The 15,293-nt window shown below is 36.8% G+C and overlaps 2 protein-coding genes across 3 annotated transcripts; one reads left to right on the top strand and one right to left on the bottom strand.

The window, feature by feature from the left end:
* The first annotated feature begins 3,231 nt into the window (after window positions 1-3,231).
* On the top strand, window positions 3,232-4,791 carry LOC9327309 (bZIP transcription factor 60). The gene is made up of 2 exons (XM_021013469.1): window positions 3,232-3,786; window positions 4,152-4,791. The coding sequence occupies exons 1-2, from the start codon at window positions 3,320-3,322 to the stop codon at window positions 4,600-4,602; spliced, it is 918 nt and encodes a 305-aa protein (XP_020869128.1). The 5' UTR covers window positions 3,232-3,319; the 3' UTR covers window positions 4,603-4,791.
* A 219-nt stretch (window positions 4,792-5,010) lies between these two features.
* LOC9327308 (formin-like protein 12) lies at window positions 5,011-7,465 on the bottom strand. Of its 2 annotated transcripts, XM_021013471.1 has the most exons (11): window positions 7,149-7,465; window positions 6,703-6,801; window positions 6,577-6,621; window positions 6,365-6,496; window positions 6,211-6,274; window positions 6,050-6,126; window positions 5,889-5,960; window positions 5,684-5,800; window positions 5,521-5,589; window positions 5,382-5,439; window positions 5,011-5,299 (listed from the first exon to the last, which is right to left on the bottom strand). In XM_021013471.1, the coding sequence occupies exons 1-11, from the start codon at window positions 7,185-7,187 to the stop codon at window positions 5,163-5,165; spliced, it is 909 nt and encodes a 302-aa protein (XP_020869130.1). In that variant the 5' UTR covers window positions 7,188-7,465; the 3' UTR covers window positions 5,011-5,162. The 2 variants fall into 2 exon arrangements, with proteins under 2 accessions (XP_020869130.1, XP_020869129.1); XM_021013470.1 differs by having other exon boundaries at window positions 5,154-5,439.
* Between the last annotated feature and the right edge of the window lie 7,828 nt (window positions 7,466-15,293).

Raw genomic sequence — 15,293 nt, 5'->3', positions numbered from 1 at the left:
AGCTTCGGAGTCAGAAAAATCTATTTTGAGTCAGATCTCGCGGAATCGGCGGATTTGTGATCCATTTTTGTTATTTTGCAACGGAGGCGTTAGCTTCGGAGTCAGAAAATTCTATTTCTTCCCTACAGACGGCGCCAAAATGTGGGTGATAAAATCCACACTAGAAATTTGTTGTTAGATTTATGGGCAAAGAGGGCTAGATTTTCAATGATATTTTGAGAATTGAATTGCTAAAAGAACGAAAGGATTTAATGATGTGAATCAACAGTTTACAAGTGAAAAGTATGAGAATACAAATGCTCGTAAGTATTAGGTCAAGTAATAGGTAGACGATGATCCCTCCAAGTCGTCCTCCATCGCTTTATATAGGTCTTCTGGTTAGGTTAACTCCTTCCGAGATCCTCGCCGCTGCTCCTAGAAATCAGGTCTGTTCCGAGATTTTAGCCGACCTAGTCAATTGCCTTTATCAAATCGCCAATCTCTTGCCAGGCCGGGCCTGTATTGATGAGAGCCTAATAATATTTTGCTACTGGATTTCCAGCTTGAATTCCAGGCCCAATAGCGTATAATAGCCCTTGGACAGCCACCGAAGTAGGAGCAAGTTGTTCAAGTTCTCTCTCTTTAATCGAATTTATCATCATCTCAAAAGTCAATCGATCCCACGGATAAGAAAGAAATGAAGTTAGGTTTTCCGACATTTCAGCATGCTCTTTAACAATTTTGGGATAATGGGATGTTGGCAGGAGATATCCGTCAACCAGGGCAAGACAAGCATAGCGAATCCACAATGATGGATCATCAACAATTTTCTTCTTGAGCATGGTGATAACTCGCACAACAGTAACATCCGACTCAAGCCCAAATAACGTGCTATAAAACGGAATCTCTTTCCCAGCGGTCCCCCTCCTTTTTTTTGGACACGACATGATATCGCCCACAAGAAAGTCCGGTGACCAGATGAAACTCACGCAGAGAAAATCAAACAGGCGTTCCAGCGTAAACCACCCAGATCTCGTTTGCTTTTGCAATGTCCAACATGCTACCAAGCAGAAAAAGACCAAAACTGGCGGACCAAGCAGGTTTGTTTGGTAAATCCAACAAACCCCCGGGAGGTGAATCTCTGATAAACTCGATTTCGGATTCCTCCAACGAGTCGATGATGCCTCTAAGAGTTTTCATCTTGTTGTACACATTGGTCCTCTCTCCAAGGGGTTCTTCACCAGCAGCGATTAGACGATGAGGGAGGTCAAGATCTACCATCTACAAAACCCAGAAAAAAACCAAAAATTAAGAACAAAATAAGCGAAATAGATCTGAAAACAATGACCAAAAACAAGGTTTAATTGAGATACTCACTTGGACGAAGTAATCGTAACAAGCCGCAACTCAATCGGAGAATTGATTTGAATATCGGAGAAAAAAAAGGAAACTCGGAGAGGACGAAAAAGAAACTGGAAACACTAAGAACACTGAGAAAGGAAAATAAAAAACAGTTGATATAAAAACTAAAAAACACGACCCTTCATTTCGCACCGTTCTCATGATTAATAGAACAACTATTCCTAAAAAATTCTCGGAAATCAAATCTTTGGGAGAGATATGATATCTCGGTTCTGACACACATCTACTGTTCTCTCATATATCTCCTTATAAATTGATAGACGGGTAGGAGTTTATAGATCATTATTTTGGTACAGATGCCGGTCAAATAGTGGATAATCCTGTCAGTTAATTAACGAGTCCTCTGTGGTCACCGCGTATAGATTTCCTACTAACTAATAATAACTATAAAAAACGTGTGTGAGAAATGAACCCCCATATATACAAAAATATTATACTTAGATTTTGATAACAAAAACCTAAAGTATGTTTATCTAGTGCTATTTTTTTTTTGCGGAATGAAAATAAAAATATCTTAGAATTTATTTGTCCTTGGTGATCGTTTATGATTGGAATATGAATTGTATGAGAGTTCAGAGTAAAACCCTATATTTTTGAATCAATATGAATTTTGTGTAAAAAACGAAAAATGTTTTACATAATTTAAATTCTTGAAAAAAACAATAACAAATGCGATATTTTTTAGGAAAAATTATTATTTAGGGTAGAGAAAGAACAATTGGAGATTCGTTCAATTTTAGATCTGAGATGGTTTGATTTTATGTTCATTGTGAAGTTTATGTAGAGATTCTTTAAATCTAATTTGTTCGCTCATTAGTTAGAGAACTGAAAATTTACAAATTCATTCAAAGAGAAATAGAGATTGAAGAACATATATGTTTGTTGGTACCTAATCGGTTTACATAACTGTACCGGAAATAGGAAAATCAAACCAAGTGTAATAGATAGGTCTGGGCATTCGGGTACCCGTTCGGGTTCGGTTCTTTTTTTTCGGGTATCGGGTCTATTCGGGTAGGGGGTCAAGACCCATTCGGGTATTCTAAAAATTTGGTTCGGGTTCGGTTCGGGTTCGGGTCGGTTCGGGTATTTTAATAAAAAAAACAAAATACCCGAAAATAACCAAAAATACCCGAAATATTTTCGGGTTCGGGTCGGGTTCGGGTTTTTAACTCATATATACCCAAATCTAACCGAAATACTCGATTTATCGAAAATACAATGGTTACTCTTTACCCAAATATAACCAAAAATATCTAAAATACCTAATATATTCGGATTTATGATTGTAATTTTAGGTATTTCGGGTATTATAAACATAAATATAACTGATATTTATAGGTGTATATTTGTATTCGTGTACATTCGGGTATTGGATTCGGTTCGGGTTCGGTTCGGGTTTTTTTCGGGTAGGAAGTTAGGACCCATTCGGGTATTTTTAAAAATCGGGTTCGGATTCGGTTCGGGTATTGTTCAGGTTTTTCGGTTCGGGTATTCGGTTCCGGGTATTTTGTCCAGGCCTAGTAATAGAATCGAGTTATTAATCAGATCTTCTTATCACTACGTACACGTGTTCGGCTGTAATCCTTCCAGCTTTGAAGGCTTCTCATTGGTTGTGTGACGGCACATAATAAAAATAATCCTCTGCTAACAGAAACACTATAACACAGTACACTCTGTTTCATTATTGGCTAAAAATTTAAAAAACGCGTCCACGAGTAACACGTGTCATGCTGACTCCTTTTGTGCAGATTTACTTGGTCGCAAAGAAATTTGGACTGAAAACACAGTTCCTATATAAATCATCTCTCTTCCAATTTCTTAAATAATTCACTTTTTTAATTTTTTTTTTCTTTTTGTAAAAATTTGTTTTTTCTTCAATCTCAGTTTTTTTCGTGTTAGTGAATTTGGGGATTTGACCATGGCGGAGGAATTTGGTAGCTTTGATTTACTCGTTGGTGATGATGATTTCTTCTTCGATTTCGATCCTTCAATAGTCATTGATTCTCCTCCGGCGGAGGATTTTCTCCAGTCTTCTTCACCGGATTCATGGATCGGAGAAATTGAGAATCAATTGATGAACGATGAGAATCATCAGGAGGAGAGTTTTCTGGAGTTGGATCAGCAATCGGTTTCAGATTTGATCGCCGATTTACTCGTTGATTATCCAACAAGCGATTCTGGCTCCGTTGATTTGGCGACTGATAAAGTTCCCGATGTTATCACCGTCGATTCTCCCGTCGCCGGAAAGGAATCTGAAGGATCTGATGATTCCGGGAAGGAGAATTCGGATTTGGTTGTTGAGAAGAAGTCTAATGATTCTGGGAGTGAGATTCAGGATGATGATGAAGAAGGAGACGATGATGCTGTGGCTAAGAAACGAAGAAGGTATATCTGATTTTACTCTTTTTAAACCTAATTGAGAAAAATTAGGGTTTATGGATGGATTTGTATATTTGTGTTGATTTTGGTTTCATTTAGATTTGAGAACAAATCTTTTAAGTAATTTAGCAGATACGTATGTGTATCATTGAAGATTTGATAAATTAGTGTTTATATTTTGGTTGCCATTATATAGTTTAGCTTGTGATATTCTTCATGAGCTGGTTATGTTCAAACATATGTATGTGTGACGTTAAAGATTTGATTATGAGTGATGTGATTGGTTTTTTTGTCATATGGAGTTCCAGTTTGTGTATTTTGGCTGCATTTAGAATCTGAGGTTTGATAATTGGGATGTGATTGTGGTTCAGGAGAGTAAGAAATAGAGATGCGGCGGTTCGATCGAGAGAGAGGAAGAAGGAATATGTGCAAGATTTAGAGAAGAAGAGTAAGTATCTCGAAAGAGAATGCTTGAGACTAGGACGTATGCTTGAGTGCTTCGTTGCCGAAAACCAGTCTCTACGTTTCTATTTGCAAAAGGGTAGTGGCAATAATACTTCAATGATGTCGAAGCAGGAGTCTGCTGTGCTCTTGTTGGAATCCCTGCTGTTGGGTTCCCTGCTTTGGCTTCTGGGAGTAAACTTCCTTTGCCTATTCCCTTATCTGTCCCACACAAAGTGTTACCTCCTCCTGTCAGAACCAGAAAAGCTGGTTCTAAACGGGCTAGGGAGTTGTAGCAAACCATCTAATACCGACGTGAGTCGGAGATGTAAGGGTTCAAGGCCTAGGATGAAACACCAAATCTTAACCCTTGTGGTGTGACAACGCCTTTTTAACTGCTTCCTTTGCGCATTCGAGTCGTAGATGAGTGTCGTCCTTAGTAGTCTCTCTTGTTTTTGTATTTTCGCTGTTGAAAATTTTCTGTCTAATATGGATAAGTAAACGGTGAATGTGAGTCTTATGGTCCTGGATGATATCTATCTAATAATGTTTCTCTACCTTTAAAATCCAATTTTTTTTTTTTGATTTTGAGGCATAACGTCAGGTAATAATATCACTTCTAATTACTAGAAAATAATTCATTAGGTTGATTAACATTGATAAAGCTTTTCCTCTCATGCTAGTTTTGACATGTTTGCTTCATTTGACATTGTCACAGAGATCTTTATTTGTAGAATGTGGTACGGATACGCAGACAGGTAAAAAAATGGATTTTATATTTATTCATGCTAGAAGAAAAATAGTTTTATTAGAATAATGAAGATAATGTAAACTTCGGGATGTAAAAAAGTTCGAGTCTTTTCAAGGACATAAACACTAGTAAAGAGATCATAGATAGTTTGCAGTTCCTTCTAAGCAGCATAGAAGTTGTTGATGGTTCTTTAGTGGTTCCCGGTCCCGTTTTGGTTGATGTTCATTGTTTCTTTCTCCAGTATCTCTCTCTCAGCCTCGGCTTGTCTTTCAATCTCCTCGCGAGACTTGTAGAACGTTTCCACGAAACGGTTCAGGATGTTGGTCACTGCAGATAGGGACAATAGCCAGAGTTGAAATGAGAACTGCAAAATAGTTAAGACAGTAGAAGAATAAACTTGTGATGGTACCTTCCTCGAAGCTAACGCTAGTTGGATACTCACTTATGTAGGAATCTACAATCCTTCCCTGTGGATTACAAAGTAAATATAGAATTTGAGCATGATACATGTCCTGAAAGGTCTAACCGAAAGTTATTATATAGCTTACCGCTTCTGAGTATAAGATATTAAGCAACTGCGCGTCGGCATCAATTCTACCAAGAAAATCATACAGCACCTAAAAACACGAATATCGGATTAGAAGCAGCTACAAAAACTTTTTCTCAGCTATTTTCGTGCAATTATCTTTACTACACATTCATGGGGCTTACGTTTCGGAACCCGACAAAATTTGCACCATCATTTTCTGAAGCTATGAACTCGTCATCCACCTCCCTCTCGATGTCGTATAACTGTTGCATATTCTCAGCAACCGTATTCAATTCAATCTGTAATTTTCAGCAAAAGTAAAGGAGAGTTGGGAATTAGAACAAAAGAAGCAACCATGATCCATGAGTTACACAACAACAATCATACCTTCGATGCAGCTTCTAAGTGAACAAGGTCTTTACCAAAATCCAGCAATTCCGGCATTTTTTCACCAACAAGCTAAACCCGTAAGAAGATAGTAATTAAAACGTTAAGCACCTTATGCAAATAACCCGCATTAACCATATGTTACACAGAGTATTTGTTACCTTGTAAAAGTCATGCATCAAATCCACATTATCAGATAACCTAACAAGACTAGCCAGTACACACTCCGCATTAGAACCTGCAACACACAACACATCAACAAACATATGCTACAAAATATTAAAGTTATGAAATTGGAAATCAATACAACAATACATGATACCTCCTAGAATTTCCAGTGTTGAAATTGTTTGCATAATCCGAAGCAACTTCACAGATCCCATTATCTAGTACATGAAATATGATTACTTAATAACCAAGAAGGAGATAGCTATATTACCATGACACAGTAAAATGTCACCCTCCACTATACATACCTCTTTAGTAGCAGCGATTATCGTATTCAGCCAGATTCTTAAGTCTTTCACCCTGGAAGAATAGTCAACCTTAAAAGCAAACACTCGTAATTTTGGTTCTATCCGCGGAACCTTCATTAGTTCCCCGAAAATCTGCAACATTTTTATAGTTAAATGTCAGAGCACATATGATGAACAAATAACATTTATGGCTTTAAGAAGTGAAGCAAAACCTCTTCAAACTTTCCAAGCATTTCCTTGTCACCACCAGCAGAGTTCTGAAAACACAACATGAGTTAGTTTTAGAGTTCAGACCAGTTGAGATATTCGTATTACGACAATATTGTTAGAAAGATTACCCTCAACAGATCCATTTCTTCCTTGCTCCGACAGATTTTGATTAGATTTTTAATCTGTTCAATGATCAGAGCTGAAGAATCCAAATCTAGAACTGCATTCTAAGATTACAAAAAGAAAAAAAGGAATTTGATATGTAAACATAAGTGTTACAAGTGGTGCAAAATGTTATTGTTACACAAAAATTATTTAAATACTAATAATACCAAATGTTACACAAACTTTTTTTTTTTTTTTTTTTTGAATACCAGGAGGTTCTGGGCCAAAGCCCGTAATCTCTCCAGGCCCGAAACCACATCATGTAATATTAGTTTCGTCCCAAGCGTTATTCGAACCGGCGACCTCTAAGCTTCGCCTAGGGTCTTTACCAGTTGAGCTAACGATACTTGGTAAATGTTACTCAAACTTTACTTATTGTTTTCATTCAAAATTGATGGGTAAAACTTACGAGCATATCTGGTAGAGGAATCTTAATCTTGCTAAGCATTGTCGCACAGTTACTTGCCTGACACAAAAAAAAGAAAAAAAAAAGATTAGATTTGAAAGTATGAGCTCAGAGGTAAGAATTGTAATCAGTAATAAATTAGTCAAAGACTTGCCATTGTGATAAGATATAGAATTTGCTAAGTCTAACTTTTTTTTTGTTTTACTCACAACCAAAGAATGGAGTATAGATCATCAATACATCATCAGGTTAGTGCATCTTATATATCTTCCACTTTTTGTTATATTTGGTATATTCACAACTGTCATTTTACAAACAAAAAAAAAAAATGATTATATTTTTTTCTTAATAAAAGGATTTCTACATACAATGAAAATAATTGATTATATTTTTACTTATAAAAGGTTTTCTACATAAATAAAATCAATGATTATATTTTTTTCTTATAAAAAGTTTTCTACATACCATAAATGTTAAATGTGTGCATAAGTGAAATTGTTCTATTTATTATTTGACAGTCTGTCATTTTTTTGACGTCACCAAACGAATTTCCACCACGTTATTCTCTTTGCAGCTACGTCATCAATAATAAATGATTATATTTTTTTCTTACTAAAGGTTTTCTACATACAATAAAATAAATGATTATATTTTTTTCTTATAAAAGTTTTTCTACATACCAAAAATGTTATGTGTACATAAGTGAAATTGCTCTATTTGGTATTTGACAGTCAGTCAATTTTTTTTTCTGCGTCAACAGTCTGTCATTTGTACATACAATAATTGTGATTTGTCCTAATAACTTTGTCTTTATATGTTACATGGGTACAAAAGCAAAAAAACGATGTAGTTTTGTTTAAACAAATTACCACCACGTTGTTCTCTTTGCAGCCGCGTCATCTAAGTCATTGATTTTTAACGGTTGGCTAAAATTGTTGAAGTCAATGTTAGTTTTGAATTAAAATGCATAATCTATATATTACTTTTGATTTTTTTTTCATAAGTTGAGGTTGGAAAAGACACGAATACTTTGTATAAGTAGAAAATTCACTATACGAATAGTACTGGTTGAATTACATCACTTTTCCATTTAGTTTCAGTATGGTTCAACTTTTACAGTTACAGTGTTTTTACATAGAATTAAAACCTTTAGATTATTGCATCTTTACTATATAATCCTCTAAATTTTAGATAACACGATCTTTAACATATATAAATAAACTTATGTTATGTAAAATACTTTAGAGTTAATATATATGTTATATATACATATAAAAAATCGAACATATTAAGACAAACCAAATTATTTACAGCCTAAAGGATTTGACATCAACATCAAGTTTAGTTTGCTAGTTTGTATAGGCATAGATTAATATTAGTTTGTTTTAGATTCAATTTATTTTATGTTCATATAATTTTTTTATTGATGTTTTGTGTTATGTTAATAATAAAAGCCTCAACTAAAGATAAATTGTAAGAAAACCCCTCAATTATATATTTAGTGAAAAAACTCCTCAACTTCAAATATGTTAATGCAAATTCCCCTCCGTCTACAGTGGCGTGAAAATTGGATGGACTACAATTCAAATTAAAATGTATTGTTTTTCAGAATTTCTCCTAATCGACTTCGACACCACACAAAATTCAGAAAATCTTACTATGATAAATTCGGGTTCATCAATTTAGATTTTTCACTTTAAGAATTTTAGAGCTAAGATTTGGAGATTTATAATCGAATAGGCGAACATTTTGTTGTTTTGTTTATAATTCACGTTGTTTAAGTGTATATATGTCGTTTACCAATTACAATCTAACTGTAGTCCCTCCAATTTTCACGACAATATAGACGGAGGAGGATTTGTATTAACAAATATTAAGTTGAGGAGTTTTTTTATTAAATATATAATTGATGAGATTTTTTATGATCCATCTTTAGTTGAGGGGTTTTGTTACTAAAAACGCTTATGTTAATTGTAAATTACTTTTTTTTTTTTTTTGTCATCCGAAGTTAAATAAATAGCGCTCAAAAGAGCCATTCTTGTGGAATGTTGTTTACATAAGTGATATGTAGCGGATCTGTACGAACTTTTCGTGCCAGATTATCCGCTTTTACATTTGCACAACGAGAAATTAAAGATAGAGAGAAGTTGGAAAACTCTTCTTTGTCGCTCTGAAATTCCTCCAAATACACTAAGAATGCCGGCCATTCGGTTGGGGAAGACACCATCTTCACCAGATTAGAACAGTCTGTATAGAACGCGACCTCTTGGTTGTCTGCACCAATCATACACTTCATCGCCCAGAGGAGGGCCTCGACTTCTGTATGTAGTGGAGATAGGCTCCTACGGAGGTTGGCAGCTCCCATAGTTGGTGGCGCGTCATTTGGTGATGTACAAAACCACCCTAAACCTGAAAACTTATCAATGTCTTTCCAAGATCCGTCCACAAAACAACGGTGTCCAGAGAAGTTCGAAACAAGGGGCACATCCCTTATTTGAGACCGAGTTGCAAGTTCCAATGAACCCTGATTTTCACATTGAAGCTCTGCTTGAGCCGTGACCCACAATTGAGCCTCTTTTTCCGCTAACCGTAAAACCTCTAGAAGGTCTTTGTCAATATTTTCAAAGATGTATTCATTCCTTGCTTTCCAAATATACTAAATAATCCATGGAAAGGGTGATGAGTCAAACTCCGAAGATATTCTCCAAAATAAGTGATCCAAATTCGCATAAATAGAATCCGTGGGGAAAATCCCCATAACTGTAGGAATCTGAGAAAGCGCCCAAATTTGTCGTGCTGGATGGCACTGAAAGAGTGTATGATTAATTGTTTCCTCTGATGCACCACATCTGGCGCATCCTGTGTCACAATCAATCCTTCTTTTCCTTAAATTCTCTGTAACCGGTACACAACCCGTTAAAATTTGCCATAAAAAATGACGAACCCTAGGTGGACACTGCACTTGCCAAGTATGAGATTTTAACTTTTTGATATCTGGGCCAATGAAAGATGAGTTGGTAGCCCACTTATCTATCCATGTGGTGTGATATCCCGACTTAACCGTATATTTGCCGGACTTTGTGAAATGCCAGCCCAGTGTATCCTCCTTAGTTGGCGTACCCACCGGTAATGCACTTATTAACTCGACATCTTCTTGGTCAAAGATCGCCTTAAGGAGATCAATATTCCAATAATTTGACCAACTATCTATAAGCATGTTAACTTTTAAAGATGGGTCAATAATTGAACCATTACTTTTTGCTAGTCTCGGGAATTGAGCTGGAATCCAGGGGTCCTCCCAAACTGAGATAGATGTCCCAGATCCGACTCTTTTAATAAGTCCTTTATTAACCAGAGATCTAGCTGAGCATATACTCCGCCACCCATAGGATGGAGAGTAAGACTTTATATTTTCCAAAGGATTGGATTTCCGATAATACCGCCCTTTAAAGACCCTCGCGAAGAGAGAGTCTGGAACCGTAATCAACCGCCATAACTGTTTGCTAGTAAAGCAGAATTAAAATCGTCTACATTTCGAAATCCTAATCCCCCATCCGATTTACTAGTACACAACTTATCCCATGCCATCCAATGCATACCTCTAGAATCACCATTCGAACTCCACCAGAAATTGGCAACCGCACTTGTGAGTTTAGAAATGATTGTTTTCGGAAGTCTGAAGCACGACATTACGTAGGTTGGTAATGCTGCAGCTACCGATTTAATCATAACTTCTTTCCCACCTTTGGATAAAAATTTTGCCGACCATCCGTTAATTCTTATCTGTAATCTGTCTCTAACAAAAGAGAAAATCTTTGTCTTGGAGCCACCAAGACTTTCCGGTAAACCAAGATAAGAGCCCATACCACCAATGTTAGTGATACCCAAGGTAGATTTAATCTCTTCTTTGATATCATCAACTACCTTATGTCCAAACTGGATCGAAGAATTTAAATTATATTGTTTTAATATCCCCAAGATAACCCCACACTGGTCCTTGTTAGTCTTACAAAAAAATAAACCGTCATCCGCAAATAGTAGATGAGATATCGGTGGGCTCGCTGTTGCTACCTTGATACCCGTAATTAGTTTTTCCCGTTCTGCTTTCCGAATATTCGCAATTAACACCTCCGTACAGAGGATAAATATGTACGGAGAGAGTAGATCTCCTTGGTGTAATCCCCTCTCTGGTACTATTAACCCTCTAGGTTGTCCATTAAGGAGAACTCTGTATTGAACCGTTGTGATGCACCACATTATCCAGCTAATCCATCTTTCACAAAACCCCATTCTTCTTAATACCTTTTCAATAAAAATCCATTCCACCCTATCATAAGCCTTACTCATATCCGTTTTAATAGCCATGAATTTTCCTTTACAGGACGGGTTAGTTCTTAACCCATGAAACATCTCTTGAGAAATAAGAATATTATCCGAAATTAACCGTCCTTCTACAAAGGCCGATTGTGTTTCTGAGATCAATTTTGGTAGAACCTTCTTGAGTCTTTGGCAAAGAATCTTCGAAATAACCTTGTAACCAACATTGCAAAGACTGATAGGACGTAACTCCATCATCCGAGTCGGTCTTTTCGTTTTTGGAATCAGACAAATGTTAGTCGTATTTGACCGTTTGTCAAAATTCCCATTCTCTAAAATGGAATTAACCAAACACAAAAGATCTGTTTTAATGGTAGCCCAAGCTTTTTGAAAAAACAAAGCTGTCATACCATCTGGCCCCGGAGCCTTCTCCAGGTGCATCATAAATAGTGCCGCTCTCACCTCACCCTCCGTTGCGGGAGCTGTTAGAAAGCCATTAATTTGATCCGTAATCAGAATTTGTACTTCTGCCAAAGCATCCTCAAAAACCTCCGGTTTTGTTGTGGTAAATAAAGTTTTAAAGTAAGAGACCGCTATATTTTGAACATCTTTATCCTCCGTTGACCAGTTCCCATTTTCGTCATGTAAACTCGTAATTCTATTCCTTGCCCGTCTCTGCTTCGTTAGAGCATGAAAATACTTTGAATTATTATCCCCTAATTGCCTCCAAGAGCTTCGACTTTTCTGATGCCAATACAATTCCTCATCCCTGTAGGCCTCTTTCAACTGCATTGTTAAATCTGTAATCTCCTCCCGTGAACGCCCATCATCTCTCTGCGCCACATATAATTCTGATTTTAAATCCTCAATTGTTTGCCGACCATAGGGAGTTAACTCTCTCCGCCATTGCGAAATAGCCCGCCAACAATTAGACAATTTTCCCACAAATTTCCCGTCTCCCGGTTCAGTATCAAAATTCCAACCAGTTGCGATTGTCTCCAGTAAACCTTCTTTCCCTATCCATCTCTTATCAAACCTGAAACTTTGCTTCCTTCGTGGTATCTTGTCCGCAATTGTAGCTATCACCGATGAATGATCAGAAGCTACCATTGGTAGATACTCAACAAAAGAATTACCGAATAATTCATGCCAATCTTCATTCGCTAAAGCTCTATCAAGGCGACACCTTATCGGGTTTTTATCCCGCCAACCCCTCCATGACAACCAATCTCCGATATAAGGAAATTCCAAGAGACCAGAATTTTGAATCATTAAATTAAACGGAATAAAAGAAGATGCGTGTCTTAATTTACCCCCTCTCTTTTCATGATTGCCAGTTAATTCGTTAAAAACACCAATTAAAAACCACGGAGAATCCCGGGTAAAACCAATTCTTGTCAACCGCTCCCACACTTGTTCCCTTTTGTTTGGGACCGGGTCTCCATAAACAAAAGTAAGATTAATTACTTTACCCTTATAAATTGCTTCAATATCAATTAATCGGTTACTCTCAAATAAAACCGAAACGTGATAATCATTATTAAAAAAAAGGGCTAAACCGCCACTACAACCGATAGGATCCACAGTTTTTAAATGTTTATAACCAAAATGACCTACAAATTTTTCCATAAAACAAGTGGATTGTCTTGTTTCCGAAAGAAATAAAAAATTCGGCCGATGTTGTTTCCACAAATCCCGAAGATATCCAATTGATGCCCTATTCCCAAGACCTTGACAATTCCAACTAAGTACTTTCATTTATCTGATTTTGGCTTTGGTGGTTTAGCTCCTCCCGATATTCCCTTACCGGTTTCGCGGTTTGACCCATGACCCACAAGATCCTTGTTTGCTCCTGCCATACCCTATTCTCCCTGATTTTGTAGTTCCTGTCTGCCCACCAATTCAAAAAGAGAGAAACGACCTTATTGAACCTTCTAAATCCTGCAGTCCTTCGAAATCCTGCAATCCATGACCATCTTGCAGCAAACCAAGCATAGTTTGTAATTATAATCTTTTCTTGACTTCTAACCTGATGTGTATAGACCATAAACTTACCCCACTTTTGTACCCCTCGAATCAACAAAGACCACCTAGAAAATACTACCATCAGACCCAAATCACCATAATCCCAATTACAAGCCCGGGAGGAGACTTCCACTATCTTTGTTACTACATGTATGGATATATTTGCATTGAGCCTTAACTCCCTACTCTCTCTTGCGTCCTTTTGGACAACAGATCGCGACCATTTTCTCATGTAAAGTACCAACACCACAGAGACCTGACAGACCTAAAGTACTTCTAACAACAGAAACAACACTCCCATCTCCACCCTTTGGAAACCATTAAACCGCATATTGAATCTTTTCCTTTGAAAGATCATCCAAACCCCAACACCCCAGCTTTCCCTGTTAAAGCCACCTCCACTAGCATGTTGAACCAACAAAGATTCACCCTCAGATGTCAAAACCCCTCTCGAAATGAACCAAATCCCAAACTTGACCCAATCAATTCGAAGCTTTGAAATTCCACACCATTGAGGCCAGATCCTGAACTCAACCCGACCTAATTTGGTCTTCACCGACTTGCAATCGAAACCCAGAACACAACCATTGTCCCGTTGGAACCATCGGCTGAAAGCCTTTTTCACCACTGAAACCAATGTAACCATACGAACCCATAAACAGAGCCACCCATCTAGACACCAGACCGTATTCACGAGCGTCACCCGCAGAACCAGATCCGTCATCGCCATTTCCACAATAACCAATCGAACCCACAAACTAAACCATCCACCGAAACACCCGACATGATTCTCAATAGCCACCAGGAGATCCCGCTTCGCCGTCGCCGGAGGAGAAGAGTGCATAGTCAGATCAAACCCCTAGCACAGCTGCCGTCGCCATCGTTATCCCCTTTGCCTTCTCTTTTACTCCTTTTTGGAGTATTTTTACAGTTCCACCTTCATTTCAATTTTATTATAGCTAATTTTTTTTAATTGTAAATTACTTATATATGTAACTTGTGGATAATATGATTTAGTATTTTAAACATTAGAGTGTTATTTTACTGTGTATAAACAGTAAAAAAGACAAATTAGCAAAACGTAAGAAAATAATGAAACATATACATATTAGTTAGGATACTAGTTATATTTAGTTCGTTCTTTGCTTGCTATCATATGAACATTTATTTTTTCTTCGTTAGAGTACAGGTGTGATTGGTGGATTTAGAGTAATTGAGCTGAAAGAAAAATAGAATAATTGGGCTATAAAACAACATCAAATCAAGAGTAAAAGTTTACTCCACTATTTTTAGGTGGAAAACTTTTCAGCTTTTAAAGTTAAAATAGAGGAAAAAGACAAAAAAAAAAAAAAAACCAAAAAAACTTACTCTCAAATTACATTTTTTCTTGATTGGATCAGAGTCAGCCTAAAATAGAGTAGTAGTCATTTACTGTGCTTTTTTTTTACTCTAATAGTGTTTCCTAGTCAAATCCTCTGTATTTTTTTTTTTTAATATATCGGCATATGCCAATGTCTTTTCTTTATCTCAAAGAAAGGAATTTATTTTTAATTAAATCAACTAAATTTTATAAATATTAAATTAATTAAATAATAATTGTTTTAGGTTTAGTGTACAAAGCGTCGTCGGCCAGTCTGTCTCCGACATCATCAAATCTTACTTCTCAGAGCCACATGTCAATTGGAGCCAAATCTCCGATCAGTTACTCTTGTTTCAACATTGTTGTAGATACCCGACCCGAATTTGGATAAATACTCGACCCGAATTTTCCGACCCGACCGAACCCAATAAACGAAATTCGGCAAA

The sequence above is a fragment of the Arabidopsis lyrata genome (genome assembly GCF_000004255.2).
Source record: "Arabidopsis lyrata subsp. lyrata unplaced genomic scaffold ARALYscaffold_1, whole genome shotgun sequence".
NCBI classification, from domain to species: Eukaryota; Viridiplantae; Streptophyta; class Magnoliopsida; order Brassicales; family Brassicaceae; genus Arabidopsis; species Arabidopsis lyrata.
Note: the sequence above shows the minus strand (reverse complement) of the source record. Positions and strands in the feature narration are given on the sequence as shown.

Coding starts and splice junctions, on each gene's coding strand:
- LOC9327309 (XM_021013469.1), top strand. CDS start 3,320: ATGGCGGAGGAATTTGGTAGCTTTGATTTACTCGTTGGTGATGATGAT. Junction 3,787..4,151: donor GTGGCTAAGAAACGAAGAAG/GTATATCTGATT, acceptor ATTGTGGTTCAG/GAGAGTAAGAAATAGAGATG.
- LOC9327308 (XM_021013470.1), bottom strand. CDS start 7,187: ATGCTTAGCAAGATTAAGATTCCTCTACCAGATATGCTC. Junction 6,622..6,702: donor AAGAAATGGATCTGTTGAGG/GTAATCTTTCTA, acceptor TTGTGTTTTCAG/AACTCTGCTGGTGGTGACAA. Junction 6,127..6,210: donor AACACTGGAAATTCTAGGAG/GTATCATGTATT, acceptor TGTGTGTTGCAG/GTTCTAATGCGGAGTGTGTA.